The 18573-nt window shown below is 38.0% G+C and overlaps 1 protein-coding gene across 10 annotated transcripts in view; it reads left to right on the forward strand.

Moving 5' to 3' along the window:
• Csnk1g3 (casein kinase 1 gamma 3) overlaps positions 1-18573 on the forward strand; it is a 90411-nt gene that overhangs the window by 67610 nt on the left and 4228 nt on the right. For 4 of the 10 annotated variants that reach the window (XM_059246798.1, XM_059246801.1, XM_059246799.1 and 1 more), the window contains exons 11-13: positions 106-201; positions 13922-14028; positions 14748-14771. In XM_059246798.1, the coding sequence (XP_059102781.1) occupies positions 106-201; positions 13922-14028; positions 14748-14771 (227 nt within the window). The remainder of the gene's footprint in view (positions 1-105; positions 202-13921; positions 14029-14747; positions 14772-18573) is intronic. The other 6 variants (XM_059246802.1, XM_059246803.1, XM_059246805.1 and 3 more) reach the window with 3 other exon arrangements.

Here is an 18573-nt window from a genome sequence, read left to right on the forward strand (position 1 = left end):
TAAATTTCCTTTTATACATTTGTTTTGTATATTATAAGAATGAGATGTTTAACATATTGGGTTTTTCTTCTTCCATGCATGGCACATGCATTAAATAAATGGCAGTCGGCAGACCACAGGGCAGCTTGGGACTCCCAGCAGGCAAATCCCCACCATTTGAGAGCTCACCTTGCAGCAGACAGACATGGTGGCTCGGTCCAGGTATTTTCTGATTTTTGCATGAGTGATTATTCCCCAGATTTATACAACTAACCTTTTTTTGAGCTCATGGCATGATACTCTATCCTTATGAAAGCTTGTTGCCAAATTCTCTCCATAATTCTATTCCTTTGTTACTTAACCAAAAGCAAAGTTAACACAGTGCAGGAAGACCACCAGGGATGCTACAGTTTGCCTTGGTTCATTTTTGCAAGTACAAGCAACAATAGTTAAGTCCTACTCATGACAAGTTAGGAAAAATGAGCTTGAGTTGAACTTGATTTTTAAATGTTAAGCTAAATATCTTTATTAATGCTTTAAACAAAACATTTACAAAACTTTCCCCCCTTTTACTGATTTTGCTTCCTTCAAGTTTCCTTCATAGATATCTCAACTTTTTCATCTGTACTACTTGGAAACATGGCCCTGTTGCACTTAGAGAAAATAGCTGCTGGGCTCTCCCATTTATAGATACTCAGTAGCTGTGGTTTCTGCACATTTAAAGCAGGTCTTTCCTTATGGTTTGCTTCCTCTTTCCATCACTTCCTCATGGGAGCAGCCAGCTACTGCTCTTCACTGCCCCGCCTCTAAGTCTAACTGTTTAGGTGTGATTGTAGAGACAGGGCAGACTGCAGCCTCATAGGTCTTTAAAGTGCCTCTTCAGGGCAGTCTAAATGCTAGCTTAAAGTACCTACTGATCGTTATCTCAACCTGTTTCAGTTGGAAAACCTTATGTTTTGGTTTTGTTCCTCTGCATATTTCTACTTGAACAATTTTCCATTGTACTTTATCAATTTTACATTCTTTTTAATACATTTAATACATATTATCAGCATAATCTACATTGAATCATTTTATTTAAATTCTAAAACTCAGTTAAAAATTAAGTCTTAGGAGCTATCTTGTTTTCCTCACCATTACATTTTAGATTTTTAGTAATATGTAGTAGAAATATTTGAATAGTTAGTTATATGAATTCAGGAGTGACAGACTCAGGAAAAGTTAAATGAGCAAAGTATATTTAATTTGCATAAAATATTTACATATATTTTTACTTGCTTCTGAGTTCACTTGTTTGTGTTATGCTCCATGTTTTGCTAGTGCCCAGGGAGATATGTAGCGACTAAGGCTCTGATAGAAATCTGTCCTACATTTCTAGCATTACTTGGAGTCTGTTTTCCTAGCCTGTTATTCCTCTTGTGTTTCCCAGGAGGAGTGAGTCTGATGTTGTTCACCCCTCAGCAGTCACGCTTTCCCGTGGAGGACTTGGACTTCCTTCCTTTCTCTCCAAAACCTTTCTGTCTGTTAAGACTCCATCCAGCTTCATTCTGATATTCAATAATGTGTTTACCCAGTAGAATTCTAGTAATAGAATGAATACGTAGATGAAAATAAGAAATTATGCTCATTCTATTGATTACATTTCTTTTCAGTTTTTTTTTTTTTTGCATTTCTTCTCTTTTTCTTACTTCCTGACCACAGTTTTCCCTCACTCCCGTCTCTTTTCATTCTTAAATGACTTAATACAGTAAACATTTTAAAAACTTTAATGAGTAATTTACTAATACCTCAAGTATTGCAGTGCCAGAATCTTATCCCATTGTAAAATAAAGATTGGATTTATTTAATTCATTTGCAAATTATCTTATGCACATTCAGAATTACTTGAATTATTATGATTATGTATACTTAGACTAATGAAAGTATAAATTAAAACTAATAAGAATGAAAGGAAAGTCCTAAAAACTAACTACTGTGAATATTATAATTGAATACTATAATTGATCTAAATAAAGGTAGAAAGGGAAGCAATGTGTGTTCTGTTATTCTCATGTCTTATAAAGGGAAGTGGTACAGTGTTTTTAAAAACTTGCTTTTGTTTTGGCCTTTTTGAAGGATTAAATCGTGTGTGTGTGTGTGTGTGTGTGTGTGTGTGTGTGTGTGTGTGTGTAAAATCTTAGCATGTTAGGCAAGAGCTCTAACATGAAGCTGCAAACCCAGCCTTAGCAGTTACTTTCCATAGGCTTTTCCTAGTCAGCAGTAACCTCCGTCACTGTAGTTTTTTATGTGGAACAGTGAAGCACTATTAAATATTCTAGGCTGTTTAGAGTTGACCATGATAAAATTTCTTGAAGCTTTTGACTTAAAGAAAGACACATAAGATAGCTCTTATTTTGGGTATGCTCTGTGTATAGTATATATATGTGTTCAAGTGATTGTGGTCACATTTGCATATATGTGAAAGCTGGAGGTCTATGACAGATAGCTTCTTCACTTGCTTCCCATCTTATTTTTTTGAGACAGGGTCTCTCCCCAAACCTGTAGTTAACTGATTGGCTAGGCTGACTGGCCAATGAGCTCTAGGGATCTACTTATCTCTACTTAACTGATGCTGGAGTCACAGACATTTACTGTCTTTACTTGGGTTTTTACATAGTTATTGGGGAATCCAAACATGGTTCTTGTGCTGGCATGGTAGCTACTTCACTGACTGAGCCATATTTCTGCCCCTGATGAGCTTTTAATGGAAGCTGAGTAGCAGAGTCTAAACTTGAACTTTCTGCCTGTGATAAATGATAATAATTTAACAGACCAGATGTACATGCTACCAAAATGATAAAGACTGCGATTTTCAAAGTGCTAGCTAAGTACAACCAATTGCTTTTGTAAATCAGTGAACAACCTTATTTTATTCACTTCCTAAAAGTGAATTATAAAGACATAGCCAAGAGAAAACATTGTCAAATTCACTTTTTCTTCCTTTTATATTTATTTAGTGAAATAATGGAAATATGTAGCTATACATCTAAGAAACTCTTTCTGTTAGAAAAAATGAAGAATAAATTAGTATATCTGAAGATGTTATTTTGAGTCTATTCTTGCCTGTGTATGTTTCGGAGAGCCACTGAGGAATTTAGTGTGCCCATCTCTGTTAGCCTATAGAATCATTGCAATGGATATTGCTGGGAAAGAGACCTGCCATTTATAATTTTGGCCATTCATTATTCAGAAATAGCTATGTAAGTTATTTTTAGGTGTTAGGCACTGTTGTGGGCTCATGGGATGAAAAGAAGAGTGGAGAGACAGGAGGCTGTGATAGGTAGGTATAGCACAGTGGTAGGAGAGTATTTAGAGAAAAGATACCTAAAAATGGCCTGGATTAATGATTCAAATTTTCAAGTAAAAAATACTATGAATACAAAAGCATCAGTAGCGATATCAGCTGAAGAAGGCAGTAGGGGAAAGAGGAGTGTCTCAGGCAGAGAAAACAGCATGCATAAAGTTGTTGAGGAGAGGGATACACTTAGGAATTGAACTCAGTAGTTATGGGTGTTTGTAAGAAATGAAACTGGGAGCTGTGTGGGTTTTAAATTGTGAAGGATGTAGTAGTCCTTTTTACTAATTTTGAATTTTATTCTGAAGATCCTGGGGAAACATAAAGAAGATTATGTAAAGCTAGTCCCAGTGGTGCATACTTGTAACCTCAGCCAGAGACAGGATCCCCAGGAAAGCTAACCAGCTAGACTAGCTGGAATCAATGGGCTCTGGATTCAGCAAGAGACCCCTTTCTTAACAAAGAAATTGTAGAGCAATAAAAAAAAATACCTGATGTCAACTTCTGGCCTCTCTCTATATGGGAAAATGCACACACAATCATGCCTACTACCCTCACACTTGCAACACTCTCCCCCTCTCTCTCTCTCTCTTTCTATATATATAGTTTATGTCTATCTTATTTTCCTTGTTTGTTCGTCTACTGATTTGCATTGGTGATGGTTCCTTATGTTGGCTGCTGTGAATACTTTATCACTAAGCATGGGTGCCCAGGTATCTGTAGTATTCTTGCTCAGATTCCTCTGGGTATATACTTAGAAGTGGTACAGTTGGAGCATGTGGTAATTGTAGTTTTGAATTTGGAAGAAGAGTCATCTTGATTTCTGCATTGGTTGCACTACTTTACTGGCACACTAGAAGGGTTTAAGGGTTCCTTCCTCCCACCCCTATCCTTACCAGCTAATGCTGTTGGATTTTTGTTTTTTCTTTTTAAGACAGAGTCTCACTGTGTGGACACAGGCCACCGGCAGCCTCAAACTCCAGAGATCTGCCTACTTTTGCCTCCCTGCACAGGGATGAAAGGGGTGCTCCACCATGCTTGGCCTTGTTTGCTAGCTGGTTCGACTCAAGATGAGATGGAGTGCTGATGTGCCTTTCAGTCGCTGTCCCCTGACAGCTAAGGGTTTTGAATACTTTGCATGCGTTTCCTAGTCATTTGTATTTTCTTATTTTTAAAAATGTGTTGATTTGCCAATTTATTCATAGAATGATCTGAACTTTTGGTGTTGAATTTTTTTAGTTTTTTTTTTTTTTTTAATATATAGATTGTAGATACTAACCTTCACTCAGATGCATACATGACAGACATTTTCTCCCGTAGGCTGTCTCTCTACTCTGCCAATTTTCTATGCAGAAGCTTTCTAATTCCACTCAGCCACAGCTCTTAGTTCTTGGATGTTCATATCTTGAACTGTTTTCCCTTTCTTTCCTTGTGCAGTTTCAGGCTTCACATTTTACATTAGGTCTCTTAATCCATTTTAACGGGTTTTTGTGCAGGGTGGTAGATCGAGATCTAGTCTTCATTCTTCTGCATGCAAATAGCCAGTTTTCCAAGCAGCGTTTGTTGAGGAGGCTGTCTTTACTCCAGTGTCTGTGGTGGTTGGAACCGTGTGGCTTTATTTCTGGACCCTTTATTCTGTTCCATGGGTTTGTGTGTGTTTCTGTGCCAGCACACTGCTGTTTTCATTAGTAAATCTTCATAGTGTAATTTGACGTCTGTACCCTCACCCTTGCTCTTAATGCTTATGATTACCGTGGCCTTGGAGCTTCCGTGTGAATTTTAGAACTGTTTTCTCGTTCTGTCGAGGTGTCATTGAAGTTTTATTGGGGATTAGGTTGAACATTAACCCATTTGGTCATGTGACCACTTTCATAGTACTGCTTTTATGAATTGAAGATTATGGGAATTCTTTTTCTTGTTTCTACCTTCTTCAATTTCTCTTTTTAAATTTTTCTTTGTAGTCTTTCATCTTTTTGCTTAGCTTTATGACTGGGTATTTTTGCTTTGAAGCTCTTGTGAATCAGCAAATTTGTTCTCGGTATAAAAGTGCTACTGATTTGAGTGTGGATTATGTACCCTGCTACCTTGCTGAGGTGTTTCATAGATGTAAGAGATTTTTACCAGAATCCTTGAGGTCTTTGGAAGTATAGAAGAACCCTGTTATCCTCTTATGGAGGTAATTTGATTTCTTCCTTTCCTGTTTGTATGCCTTTTATTTCTTTCTTTTGCTATATTGATCTATCCAAAATTTTAAGCTCTGTATTGAATAGAAGTAGAGTTACCAGACATCTTTATCTCATTCATGATTTTAGAGGTAATGTGTTTAGTTTTTCCAATTTAGTATATTGTTTGTTGTGTATAGTTTTTATGATGTTGAGGTATGCTCTGGCTATTCCTTGTTTTTTTCAGAGCTTTTATTATGGGGATGCAGAACTCTGGTAATACATCTAGTAAGATATTCATGTGATTTCTTTTCCCAAGTGTGTTTGCATATAGTATTACATTTATTTATATGTATATAGTAAATCTTTCATACATTCCCTGTAAAGAAGTAAATTTAGTCGTGGAGTATGATTCTTTTTAATGTTTTTCAATTCAGCTTTGCCAGTATTTTATTGAGAATTTTTGCATCTCTGTTCATCAAGGAAATTGACACTTTTATCTTTCTATTGTTTCCTTTTGTGGTTTTGGTATTGGTAACATTTTCTTTGAAGATTGATTTTGGAATAGTTTCCCTTTTCTGTTTTAAAAAAGTATTTGAAAAACACTAATGTTCATTTGTTCTTAGTTCTGGGAGAATTTGGCAGTGAGTCCCTCCAGTCCTGGGCTTTTCTTTGTTAGGAGACTCTCACTGCTTCTATCTTATTGCCCATTTATGTTGTTTAAATCTTGCTGATTTAATTTTTGTAGATAGTGCTATATAAATATAATTTATTCATTTCTTCTAGATTTTTCCATCATTTAAAAATAGAGGTTTTCAGAGCATTCCCTAAGGATCCTCTGGATTTCGTTGTAACTGTGATGTCCACCTTTTCATCTCTAATTTTGTATTATATTGTATTGTATTGTATTATATTATATTATATTATATTATATTATATTATATTATATTATATTATATTATATTATATTATTATTTTGGTCTTCTGTCTCTTTGTTTTGGTTAATTTGGCTAAAGGTTTGTCAATCTTGTTTATATCTTCAAAGAAGCAACTCCTTTGTTTCATTGATACTTTGTATCATCCTCTTAATCCCTTATTTTATGAATTTTCATGAGAAGCTTCTTCCTTCTGGTGGTCTCAGCTTCTGCTTCTACCCCATGGATGTTTAGTTTTCTTGAACATGACCCAGAGTTCTTTCCTGTGGGTGTCATTCTTGCTGATTGTTTGTTTATGTTGAATGTAGTGTTTCTTCAACCTCTCTGCAGGCCCTGATATCCTTTCTTCTGCTCTACCTGGTCTGTGCGTGGTGTTTTCCACCCTTTAGCTGAGTTTTTTATTTCCAGAGTCCCTCCCACCCCCTCCCACAAAATCTCTGTTCTTACAGACTTTCTTCTATCTTGCTGATTTTTGTATCTATATCTTGAATTGATTTCCTTATTGTGGACTTGACCTCCTAGGAGTCATTTGTTGCTTTTAGAAGTAGGTTTTGCATTCTTTGTCTGACATTTCAACTGTGTCAGTGGCTTCTGGCCTCTTGGATATACTGTGCTGCCTTGCCTTTTTGCTTGTCCTGTGACCTCTGTGTCTGCTGCTTATCTCTCTTGTTTTTCAGGTTGTTCTTAATGAGCAGTTCCTTTGAGCTCAGCCTCAGTACCACTCAGAGTACAAAACATGCTGATCACTGATATAACAGCAGCAATTAAAAAACATACGTGATAGAGAAATGCACTTAATATCCGTTACAGCCCACTGATGCACTGCCAGTGACTACAGAACGGAAAATAGCAAAGATAATGTAATGTTCTGTAAAACTAAAGGGCAGAACAGGGAAAGGAGAAAAACAGAGGAGGAAGCAGGGTTAAATAGAAGAGGAAAGGAAGAGAAGTGAAGACTATTATGAAGAAAGACAAAGAAGAGCTAAAAAAGATGGCCTAATGAGAAAATGTAAACTAGACAAATGTAAGAACTGTTAAAAAAAACAACCATAAAAGGCTTTTTTTAAACACAAAGTAAAATTAAGATGCTGCTAAGAGCATAGTCAGAGAAAAATGGGGAAGCATAGAGGGAAGCAGATGGAGTCTTAGAGTGCCTTCTTGGTGGGTCCTAAAAGTGGAGTCTTACAAACGTTCAGTGGTGTAGCCACATGTGAGTTCTCAGTACTCTGCAAATAACCTGTAACTCATGTTCCCATAGTTCCCATAGGACTCTGGTCCCTCTCCCCATGCCAAAAAGTCCTGAATGTAGGAGGACTAGCTGGGAAGAGGAAGGAGATCAGTAGAAGGGGAGGAGGACAAGAGAGAGTAATGGGGTGAATATGAAGTAAATACCTGTGTGAAATTATGCCTAATTAATATATGCTAATAAACCTTTAACAATATAAATGAAAAGAACATAACCAGAATATTGCCCAGTCCGTAAGAGCAGAAGTTTCATCAGAGAACATAACATTAAACCCAGGCACAATTTTGAAAGATAAAAAGGAATTATATGGTTGTTGGGAGAGTGGAAGTGATAGGAATTGTGAAGGGTATCACAAAATACCCTGCTTATAGAGGTGGCCATTCAATAAAATGTTATCTCACTTAAAAATAATAGAATTGGTGTCTTCAGGTAGAGGCACGAAGGTAGGTAGGGATCTGTTGAACCTGGAGAGTCTTTTTTTGTTTTTTTTCTCTTCACCCTCCTGGCTGAGCCTGGACTGGACAAGTCTGAAGTAACTGACAAAAACGTCTTTCCTTTTAGTAGCTTCTATTCTTTATGTGGCAGGAGACTCTGGTAAGCATCCTTAGCTTTGCAGTTGGTGGACCACTTTGCTGGTCCCATCTCTTTATACATGCTGGGATGTCTAAATGTTCTAGTCAGAGATGTCCCCTTAGTGTATTGGGGAGTTAGAGAAGCAAGCACAGCATCCAGACCTACACAGTCAGACCGTCTCCCACTCACTGTTTGCTTGTTTTTTGAGACATAGTCTCTTTATGTAACCCTGGCTGTCCTGGCCTTGGATACGTTGGCTAAGCTGTTCTTGAACCTACAGAGAATCAGCCTGCCACTGCATTTGCATGCTGGGATTAAAGGCATGCACTACCACACCTGAAAGTTTCTACTTTGAAAATCTGCCTAATAGTGAATTCTGCTGGAGGCTGCAGATGTCAAGTGGTCCATTGGTACTTCAGAGTTCTCAGTCCTTACGGCAGTGAACCTTGTGGCAGAATGTGGTTTCAGAGACTGGCTTATCAGCTGATGACTGGCTTGGGCTTCTTGGAATTCACAGTAATTCCTAGGTGATAGGCAAGCTCTTAGTGACTGAGGGTAGGGTTGCTGGCCACCATACCCTTTGCTGCCCAAGCTGAGGCTGCTGACTCTTCCTTTCTTTATGACTGCCTGCTGTAATTAGCTCTCACTTAAAGCTGTGTTGGATTGGATCCAGGTTCCTGAACTATGATTGTTCCTTGTTATCAGGCTCCCAGGGTAATTTAATCTTAAATACTAGGTTCACTCTTAAGATGATACCTGGCCACAGCACTCTGAGGTATGGGGAGTGGTAGAAAGGACCTCTTCTACGCTGACAACTTGTTACACTAGAGGAGTTACTATCTAACTGAACTCCGAAGTACTTTCAAGGCTTGTATAAACTGTGTGCTTGTTCTTTGGGCAGGGTTGCTGGTTTCTTTTCATCAAGGTATCCTTGCTTAACTTTAGATGGGTACTTCTGTTCTCCTCCTCCCCAGAGAGCTGTGCAGGGCTGTGTCCCTCCTCCCCTGGAGAGCTGTGCAGGGCTGTATCCCTCCTCCCCAGAGAGCTGTGCAGGGCTGTGTTCCTCCTCCCCTGGAGAGCTGTGCAGGGCTGTGTCCCTCCTCCCCTGGAGAGCTGTGCAGGGCTGTATCCCTCCTCCCCAGAGAGCTGTGCAGGGCTGTGTTCCTCCTCCCCTGGAGAGCTGTGCAGGGCTGTGTCCCTCCTCCCCTGGAGAGCTGTGCAGGGCTGTGTCCCTCCTCCCCTGGAAAGCTGTGCAGGGGCTTCTTTCTTCTGCATCTGTGTTTGCCATTGGTTCTATCACTTTGTTTCCAGTGTTCTTCCACTGTATCTCTTTGGAATGAAGTATAAATTTCTTCATCTTGACACTTCTTCATGGTGTCACAAAGAAGCAGCTTCAACCTGTCTTCTTACACTGGAAGCTTAAAGATTCCCTTTGGTAAAGACTTGATTAAAGGGAGAGAAGTATGAGTCAGAGACAAAACTCTGAGAAGTCTATAGCTGAAGCTGGCCGTGTTAGCTCATGCCTACAATCCCAACACTGAGGAGGCTGAAGGAGGATTGCCCCAACTTCAAGGCTTATAGTCTGGGGTACAGGTGTTTTTAGAAAACCAAAAAAGTCAGCAGGGCATGGTGGTACACACCCTTAATCCTAGCACTCAGGAGGTAGAGGCAGGCTGGTCTCAATGAGTTTGAGGCCAACTAGGTCTAGAGAGGGAGTTCCAGGACAGCCAGGGCTGCTGCACAGAGAAACCCTGTCTTGAACAACCAAATCAAACCAACAAACCAAAAAACAAAACAAAAAAGTCTATAGTTGAGTTGCAGGACTGAGTAGTAGAGGTGAGAGAAATGAAATGATTGGAAATATAGAAAGTAGAGTTTGGTTGCATCTGGGGGCTAGGAAATTAGGAGCACAGTTGCCACCCCAGTTTGATGTATTTCTGCCTGGCTGATCAGATCTCTAAAACTAGCTTTTAAAATGTACTGGTCTTGACAGATAGTAGTAACCTCCAATTCCATCATAGCTGAGCCTTTTATTGGAGTACAGCTCCATTTAGCTCATCACCATTGAAAGTGGATTCTACAGTAGTTGGCAACTGTAAGCAAACAGAAGAAGAAAAACCTTAAGGATACTAGTGTGCTGAATTAACTCCTGATTGTTTGGGAATCTTTTATGGTTGGGAAGTTTTTTATTTGAGCCTTAGGAATGATGTGATTTTTGAGAACCTAGGCCAAGACAGGTATAGAATCACAAATCATCTAAAAGACACATGTGGCCAGGTACTGTTAAGGAAAATGAAAGAATATACATCATTGTAATAAGTAGTCTGATGTCTTTGCTTGTACAATATCAGATTCAAATATAGATAATACTGACATAAAGTTATGCAAACAGAAGTATCTTGCAGTGGTAGCAAATATACATGGTTAAACAGGAGAAGAGTGCTTTTTACTTCGTAGACAGCTCTCAGCTGTGCTTATTGTGTATATGACCTTTCTTAAGACCTTTCTAAAACCAGTCTTAGTCTTCTATCGGGTCATTAACGGTGCAGAGTTAATAATGAGGAACAAGACTGAGTGACTATTGTAACTCCATCTACTCTCTATAGTTTTCTAGGGTATTGATAGCTACAAAAGAGCATTTATTGAAGGATGTAGTTATCGTTTCTGTTGTGTAAATAATTCCACCCTCGTTAGTTTAGGAAGTTTCCTGGTGAGTCACATTGGTGTGAATCGGTATGATTCATTTATTGTGATCTTCTGTTTTAATAACATTTTACATTAACCTCTCCAAAGATTTGAATACTCAGAGAAATTTGCTACGATTAATGTCTCTATTAGTGAAAGTTAAATTGAAAACCTACCTTATCTTGGTGTAAAGACAATGAAAACTGGTTGTGGTGAATCATACCCGTGGTCCATGAGAAAGCCATTTTACTGTGGTGTCATCTTTTAAAATGACAACTATCAGTTATTCTCTAGTTATAGTTTTCAGAGTATGTAGTGATTTATGTGTCTACTAGTGTGGGTTCAATAAACTCTGAAAAATATTCTTTTAACTATATCTCACATATATCATGGTTTTTAATAAATGTCTTAGAGAATGCTGCTATATGTGTGTTTTAGTATTTCTGATATATTTAATGGATAGATGGCTATCTGATTCATTAGTATTGTGAGTCTGTACTGTATGCTTGGTAACCATGCCTTTGAGAAATAAAATAGAAATTGGAAAGGTATAAGTATAAGTAGTTTTTATGAGTTTGTTATATTGGAAAATATCAACTTTGCTTTTGAAAATCCTTGCCCATGAGCCAAGCATAGTGATGCCAGCACTTGGGAGGCAGAGACAGCCTGGGTGGTGCTGCAGACTCCTGGCTCAACCCACTTCCTCACAAGTCCTTGGTGACAGAGGTGCTGCTTTGTGTGAGGCCTGCTCTGTCATATCTAACTATGAGAATGGCTTCTGTGGGAATTGCTTGTGGGCTTTCTCCTCCTGTCCTCTGAAACTTGGTAGTGAAACTAGAGTCAGTTCTTAAAATACTAACTATGATGTGGTGGTTTTCTTTCCCCTCAAAGTTGGAGTGTCAGAGCAGAAAGTCTTCAAGCATTACAACAGTAAACCATAAGATACCTCATTATGCTCTGAAATGCCAAACTTCAGATTATCTGTCATTTTTATAAACTTTCCTGAAAATAAGTCATCCTGAAAAAAAAACCCTGATATTTCAATCTTATAGTGTAGTTAAAATTCTAGAAATGCCAGCTAAATAGACCCATTCTTTAGAATTTGACTTATAAAATTTTAACAAATGTATTTGCTTAGTTGATTGATTTGGGCTTCCCTATAATGTGTGCCTTCATTTCTCCTTTGTAACGTCCCTCTGCAAAAAGCTGGCTGATTGCTTGATCTCTGGCTGTATGTATTGGTCCCATTCCAGCTGATAGTTAGACACGGCCATGTTTCATGTCATAGTTGAGGGCACTGAGATTTAGCAAGATCAGAGTATCTTTCTCACGCTTGCTTCACTGGTAGTGGTATAGCTAGTTTGGGGTATGGATCCATCTTAGTATAGACTCTATATAAGTCTATGTAGAGAGAAGAGTGATCAGCTAATTGATGCCAACAGATACAGAAATTTTGTAGGAAAATGAGGCACGAGCAAAGCTCACAGAATACAGTTTTCAGACTTTCTCATTGTTTTCAAGAGAATTTTCAGTTTGAAAGTAATGTCAGAGCAGATGGAGTGATGATAAGGAGAAAGTGAATGGAAGGACCTTAGGAATAAGGGAAGCATGGGATGTGAGTATCTTTTCGAGTTTAGTATTAAGAGGAAATAAAAGAATAGGGTAACTAAGTGAATTTGTATTTTAGGACCTTGGGTAATTTAGGAATTTTGTTACTTTAATCTTAAAAGTCTTAGAATATCATTCATGCATGGCTGTATTTATTTTTTCTGACAAATAGGTAGAAGGCTTGTTCTGTGTTAGGTATATTAGAGAGCAAGATGAGATTACTGTTCTTATGAAATAGTTTTAATAGAGGCAGAATATTAAGAACAAAAGAGGTAAATCAGGAAATAAGAACATCCAGACAAAACCAAAAGCTTACAAAGAAGCCAGGTGTAGATGTGTGCCTTTAATCCTAGCACCTGGAAAGCACAGGCATGCAGAACTCAGTGAGTTAAAGTTCCAGGATATCCTGGGTCACAAAGAGATACCATGTGTCAAACATAAAAATAAACAAATACATGAATAAAAATCAACCCAAATGACTTATACAAAGAATCAAAAATAAAGTACAGCATAAAAGACTTTCTGTGTGGAAATTTTAGGCATATGGTAGAAAAAGCATGTCATAGAGGTGCTGTCTGGGGATCTGAGAAGTAAGACCACCTATTGGTCATTGTAGAACCTAGCCAGTGATGGTGATCAGTGCTAAGGCCTGACTTGATGTGTTAGATAGAGGCTGGTGAGCTAAGGGGTTAAGGAGGTAGGCAGACAGTAGATTATGTGGGACTGTAGCATGTGGGGTAAGGAATACAGCTTTTTATTCTAAGTTAAATGAGAAGCCAAAGGTTGGGACTTTTCAGAAGGGAATTATCACAGATTTATACCTGGAAAGGAGTACTCTGGTTGCTTTGTGGATGATGTATTTTACTTGTGATACAAGTCAGAATAGAAGACTAATAGCTTTTTTGCCCTTAGGAAAGATCATGTTGTTTTGGTACTGGAGTCCTAGTGGTAATAGAGGTAATGAGAACTGACTAGATAGTATGTGTTTGAGGGAATATCTCAGAGGACCTACTTACAGATCAGATGTGGGGTTTACACAATGAAGTGAATGGGTGGTTCTGTTGTTCCTTAAAATGGGCAGTGTGAGTTGGAAGTCTCCGTGATTACAAATCGAAGAGGGAAAGTAGATCATATGTACTGTGCCAAGAAGATGGGCACACAAGGGCAACTGATGGAAATCTCAGTGTAGGAGGTAGTTTCTAGAAAAAAGCAGAAAATAGAAGTTTAAAGATGGAAAGGAAGTAAGTCAAAAGTACATGTTAGATAGCTTTGATCTACTAATTATTTTGTGTTCCTCATTAACTTTCTAATTTAAATTCCTTAATCTTTACTTAGTATCTGTTATTATGTATATGTGTTTGATATATATAAATATTCTTTCTCTCTCCTTATAAAACAGGTTGTAAGTTCTACAAATGGAGAGTTAAACACAGATGACCCCACGGCAGGACGATCAAATGCGCCCATCACAGCCCCTACAGAAGTAGAAGTGATGGATGAAACCAAGTATGTTTTGTTATGCTTATTTCAGTAGGGTTTTTTTTTGGGGGGGGGTGGGTTCATAACTTTTCACGCTTGAACTTTATAGTTACATCCAATTACTTCACATATTATTTTTTCTTTAGGAAGTAGAGCACACAAAAGAAGTGATATAATTGATTATCTTAATCACCATTAAAGTACTACTACTTTAGTAAATACTTTCTTAATACAAAAATCATTATTTAGGAACTGTGCTTAAATTTTCATTTAGACTTAATAGCACGCTGGGTGGTGGTGCACGCCTTTAATCCCAGCACTCTGAGAGGCAGAGCCAGGTGGATCTCTGTGAGTTTGAGGCCAGCCTTGTCTACAGAGCGAGATCCAGGACAGGCACCTGGACAGAGAAACCCTGTCTCGAAAAAAAAACCCAATAAATGAATGAATGAATGAATAAGTAAATAAATAAACTTAATAGCACATTTAGCTTTTGATATTAGGAACATTGCGTTGATATTATTACTGGATTGATTATTACTTTTCAATAAGTATAAGTACCTTGGCATTGTAGGATACTGCATGTTTAATGTTACTTTAAGATTAATTTTTAAGATGTAAATTATAGTAATACTGCTTGGAAAATTAAGCATGCAAAACAATGTGATCAATTAATTATGGGCTATTTTTGATTATATCTCTCTCTTCCTCTCTCCCCTTTTCTTTTCTTTTTGTTTTTCTGTGTATAGCTGCCAGAAAGTATTGAATATGTGGTGAGTTCTCAAGTGTAGGCAGGCAGAAATAGCTCCATTGACTACAATTTCAAAGATTTAGCACCATTTAAAACAAACAAACAAAAATATTCTTAACTTAGAGATTATAATTGGTAAAACTGAAAATTCGTTGATGCCAATAACATTAGCTCTGAGAAGCAAGAAATAATTGTTGCGGAGCTGTTTTGCCTGCTGCAGCTTTTTTTGCTTTAAGTTCCGTAGTTTGGGGCACTTTTTAACTGCCTGGATGGGTGGTACGCCAGCCTGCTTGTGCTTGTGCATTTCTTTTGTGACATGGAAGTTGTTGTTTGTTATTTTAAGTAGAAAGCTGAGTTTTTGAGTTAAACTTTTTATTTCCCTGTTTTCAATTTTTTGATGCATAATCTTTCCCCCTACAGTATCACTAAAATCTTATTTCATTTACTAACCAGTACTTTTAAAATCTTAATAATAATAATAATAATAATAATAATAATCTTAATAATATTCTTCCTGGGAGAAATAGTACTGAATTTTAGTTATTTTCTGGTATTTGCCTACAGTTGCAATCTGTGTTTAAGTGCTTCTCTCAATTTCAAGACAAATTTTGAGTCAGTTGTGCAGTGAATAAAGCCTTAGTCAGTCAGTTTTAAAGCCTGTTAGTCATTTTACTTACATCTTTAAAAACACTCATTTGCTAGCTGAAAACTGAGATAATGTGGATATTTATTTTTAGCAAGCAGTAATCCATTTCGATCAGTTTTCATTTTAGAGTTTGATGGTATGACTAAATTTAGTATATTTCAAGAGATATTTAGTTTGCTCTTTACTTGTTTGTTATTAAATAAAAAGTTACCATAATGGCTTGTATTTGAATTTTAGGTGCAGCACTAAGGACAGTTAGGACGTAGGGTGGTACTTTGTTCGTAAAATGCTGTCGTACTATCCACCTCACAGGGAGTTGAGAAAAGCAGTAGATGGGGCAAGGCTCCATTACTTTGTTGGTCCCGTTCAGGGACTGTATCGCTATTATCACACTTCCTTGTTTCTTTATCACCAGCTGCTGACGACCTTTCTCATCTGTGCTCTTCCCAGGAGTGTGCTTCTTCCATCTCTGTCACACAGTCGTTGTTAAGCCTGGCTGTCTGTGTTTACTTCCTTTTAGAGACTTTCGATCCAGTCTGTCCATTCTCCATATGTTCATTCAGTGGTTACACTGTTGAGATTTCACTTGCATTAGTAGATACTAGTACATGGGAAAGCTTTGGACTTGTAAAGAAAAGGATCACTTTGTGACCTAATAATCAGAGATTGCTTTGTAGAGTGGCTTTCAAAATGATATAATCTATGGTTCACTTAGTTGTGATGCCTGTGGGTATGCATGCAATAGGCTGGCTTTTCTCTCTGGAGGCATTGTAGGACAAGAGTGAAGAAAGCTATGAGACTGCTGTTCCTGAAGGGACTGTCCTCTATTCCTTGGAGGATTGTGTCCAGATTTCTTGATATGACATCAAAGGACTTTATAGCTTGTTACTCTTGTCATTTCCTGTTTTTTTTCCCAGATTCAACTTAATTCTGATGCTATATTTTTTACTACTGTTTTGTTAATCTGCCTGTTGTTTTCTTTATACATCTCTCACTTCATGATGTCTTTCTCAGTGTATTGAAAATAAGGCCTCTTTCATCTTTAGACTCCCAGGGGTTAAAATAGAAAACCACAAACGTTATTAGTAAATAATTCACTAAAGCAATTTACCATACCCTTGAAATACATTATTATATAATACAAAGAAGTGAGGTTGAAAATTCTTCTAAGTGAAAGGAACAGAATAATACTATGTATTATATAGCTCTACTTACATAAACTGAACAAGGCAGTAGTAAAGGTACAGGTCAGGTAAAGGTAGTGATTGTCTTTGGGAGAGAAGAAAATGGGAGGGACTGACAATAGATAGCAGGATTCCTTTAAGGCAGTGGTTCTCACCCTTCCTAATGCTGCAGTCCTTTAATAGAGTTCCTTACGTTGTAGTGACCCCTACCATAAAATTATTTTGTGGCTACTTCATAACTGTAATTTTGCTGCTGTTAGGAATTGTAATGTGGTTATCTGATGTGTGACTCTCATAGGTGTTATGACCTACAAGTTGAGAACCACTGCTTCAAGTAATGAGGCAGCTTTGAAGTTGGTAGTCGTGGTGTCTGTACAGTTCTGTGAATAGACTATTTGTTTTGCATTGTACACTGTCTGAGGACAAATGTTATGACACATGAATTACATCTAGGTAAAGTGGTGTTAAAAGACAGCAACCCGTGGGGTCAGGAAAACTTGATTCTAGGTGGGTTGCAAGAATCCTCAGAATTTCTCTTCCTTAAAGCTCTTTATTCAAACTCCCTTTAAACAATTTTTTTTTCCTTTCTTTTAGTCAGATTAAGTCTTAGCATTTCTATAAGGTCATTAACGTTGTTCAGATCCCTGAGACTAAGGAATATGAACATAACTTCTTTTTCTAGATTGCATCCTATCCCCCTTCTAATATTTACTGGACAAATTATTGTATGTTTGGTATTTGGATGATTATGAAGATATTTCAAAGCTTACATACGATTTGAGCAGACATGAAGTACACCTTTCGGTTTTCAGCCTTAGATGTGTAAGGTTTTATGTATGTGTGTGTTTGTGTGGGATTGTTGGCTCTAGTGCCTTGTACTATAAGGCAAGCACCTTATCACCAAGCTATATTCAGTTACTGTAACCAGTATAGGAGAGAAGTGGAGTTATAGAGGATAAAACAAGACTGTGTGGTGTGCACTATTGATGGAAAGTCAAGGCTTCCCTACTTCCTCACTCTTCCTCTTTTCCTTCAAAGATAAAATGAAGAGGATCATGGAAATAGATGGGGGACCAAAGTTTGAAGAACTCTGTGGCCCCAAAAGGTTTAGCCAGTGAAGAACTAATGATGAAATTGATGAGCAAGAGGGCATGGCTGTACTTACAAGGACAAATTATCAAGTAGAGACTTAAACTGTGAATTCTGGCTTTTGGGAGGTAGAGTGGTGGGTGTAGCTAGAGTTTTCCTGCCTGGCCCACGGTCAGGGCAAATCTCTCTTACCCGCCAGTCCCACAGCCACTCAGACCCGACCAAGTAAACACAGAGACTTATATTAGTTACAAACTGTATGGCCGTGGCAGGCTTCTTGCTAACTGTTCTTATATCTTAAATTAATCCATTTCCATTAATCTATACCTTGCCACATGGCTCGTGGCTTACCGGGATCTTCCCATGCGGCTTGTCATGGTGGCGGCTGGCAGTGTCTCTCTCTCAGCCTTCCACTTCCCAGAATTCTTTTCCTTGTCCCGCCTATACTTCCTGCCTAGCCAATGGCCAATCAGTGATTTATTTACTGACCAATCAGCAACACACTTGACATACAGACCATCCCACAGCAGGTGGGGCATGGTCTCTCTCTAGTTCAGGCTGGCTTGAGCTTTTGATCTTGCTTTAGTTTAGCTGGGATTAGAGGTGTGGTCAGCTTAAAAGGAAAATTCTGTTGAAAAATTCTAAACTATGGTATAGGCAAGATGAAATTTCTGAACTAAGCCAGCTTGGAAAAGGTGAGAAGGTTGCATCATTTTAGAGAGAGACATTAGTTGTGAGTGGATAGAGGAAGACATAGGACATGGGACTATAGGTGTCTTCTTGAAGGAGTTACATACATAATCTTGTTCTGATCTGAACCCTAGCCTAGCTTAACAGTTCTTCCTTTTTAAAACCAAGAAATCCACCCGGGGTGGTGGTGGCGCATACCTATAATCCCAGCACTT

Source organism: Peromyscus eremicus, chromosome 19 (assembly GCF_949786415.1).
Source record: "Peromyscus eremicus chromosome 19, PerEre_H2_v1, whole genome shotgun sequence".
Lineage (NCBI taxonomy): Eukaryota > Metazoa > Chordata > Mammalia > Rodentia > Cricetidae > Peromyscus > Peromyscus eremicus.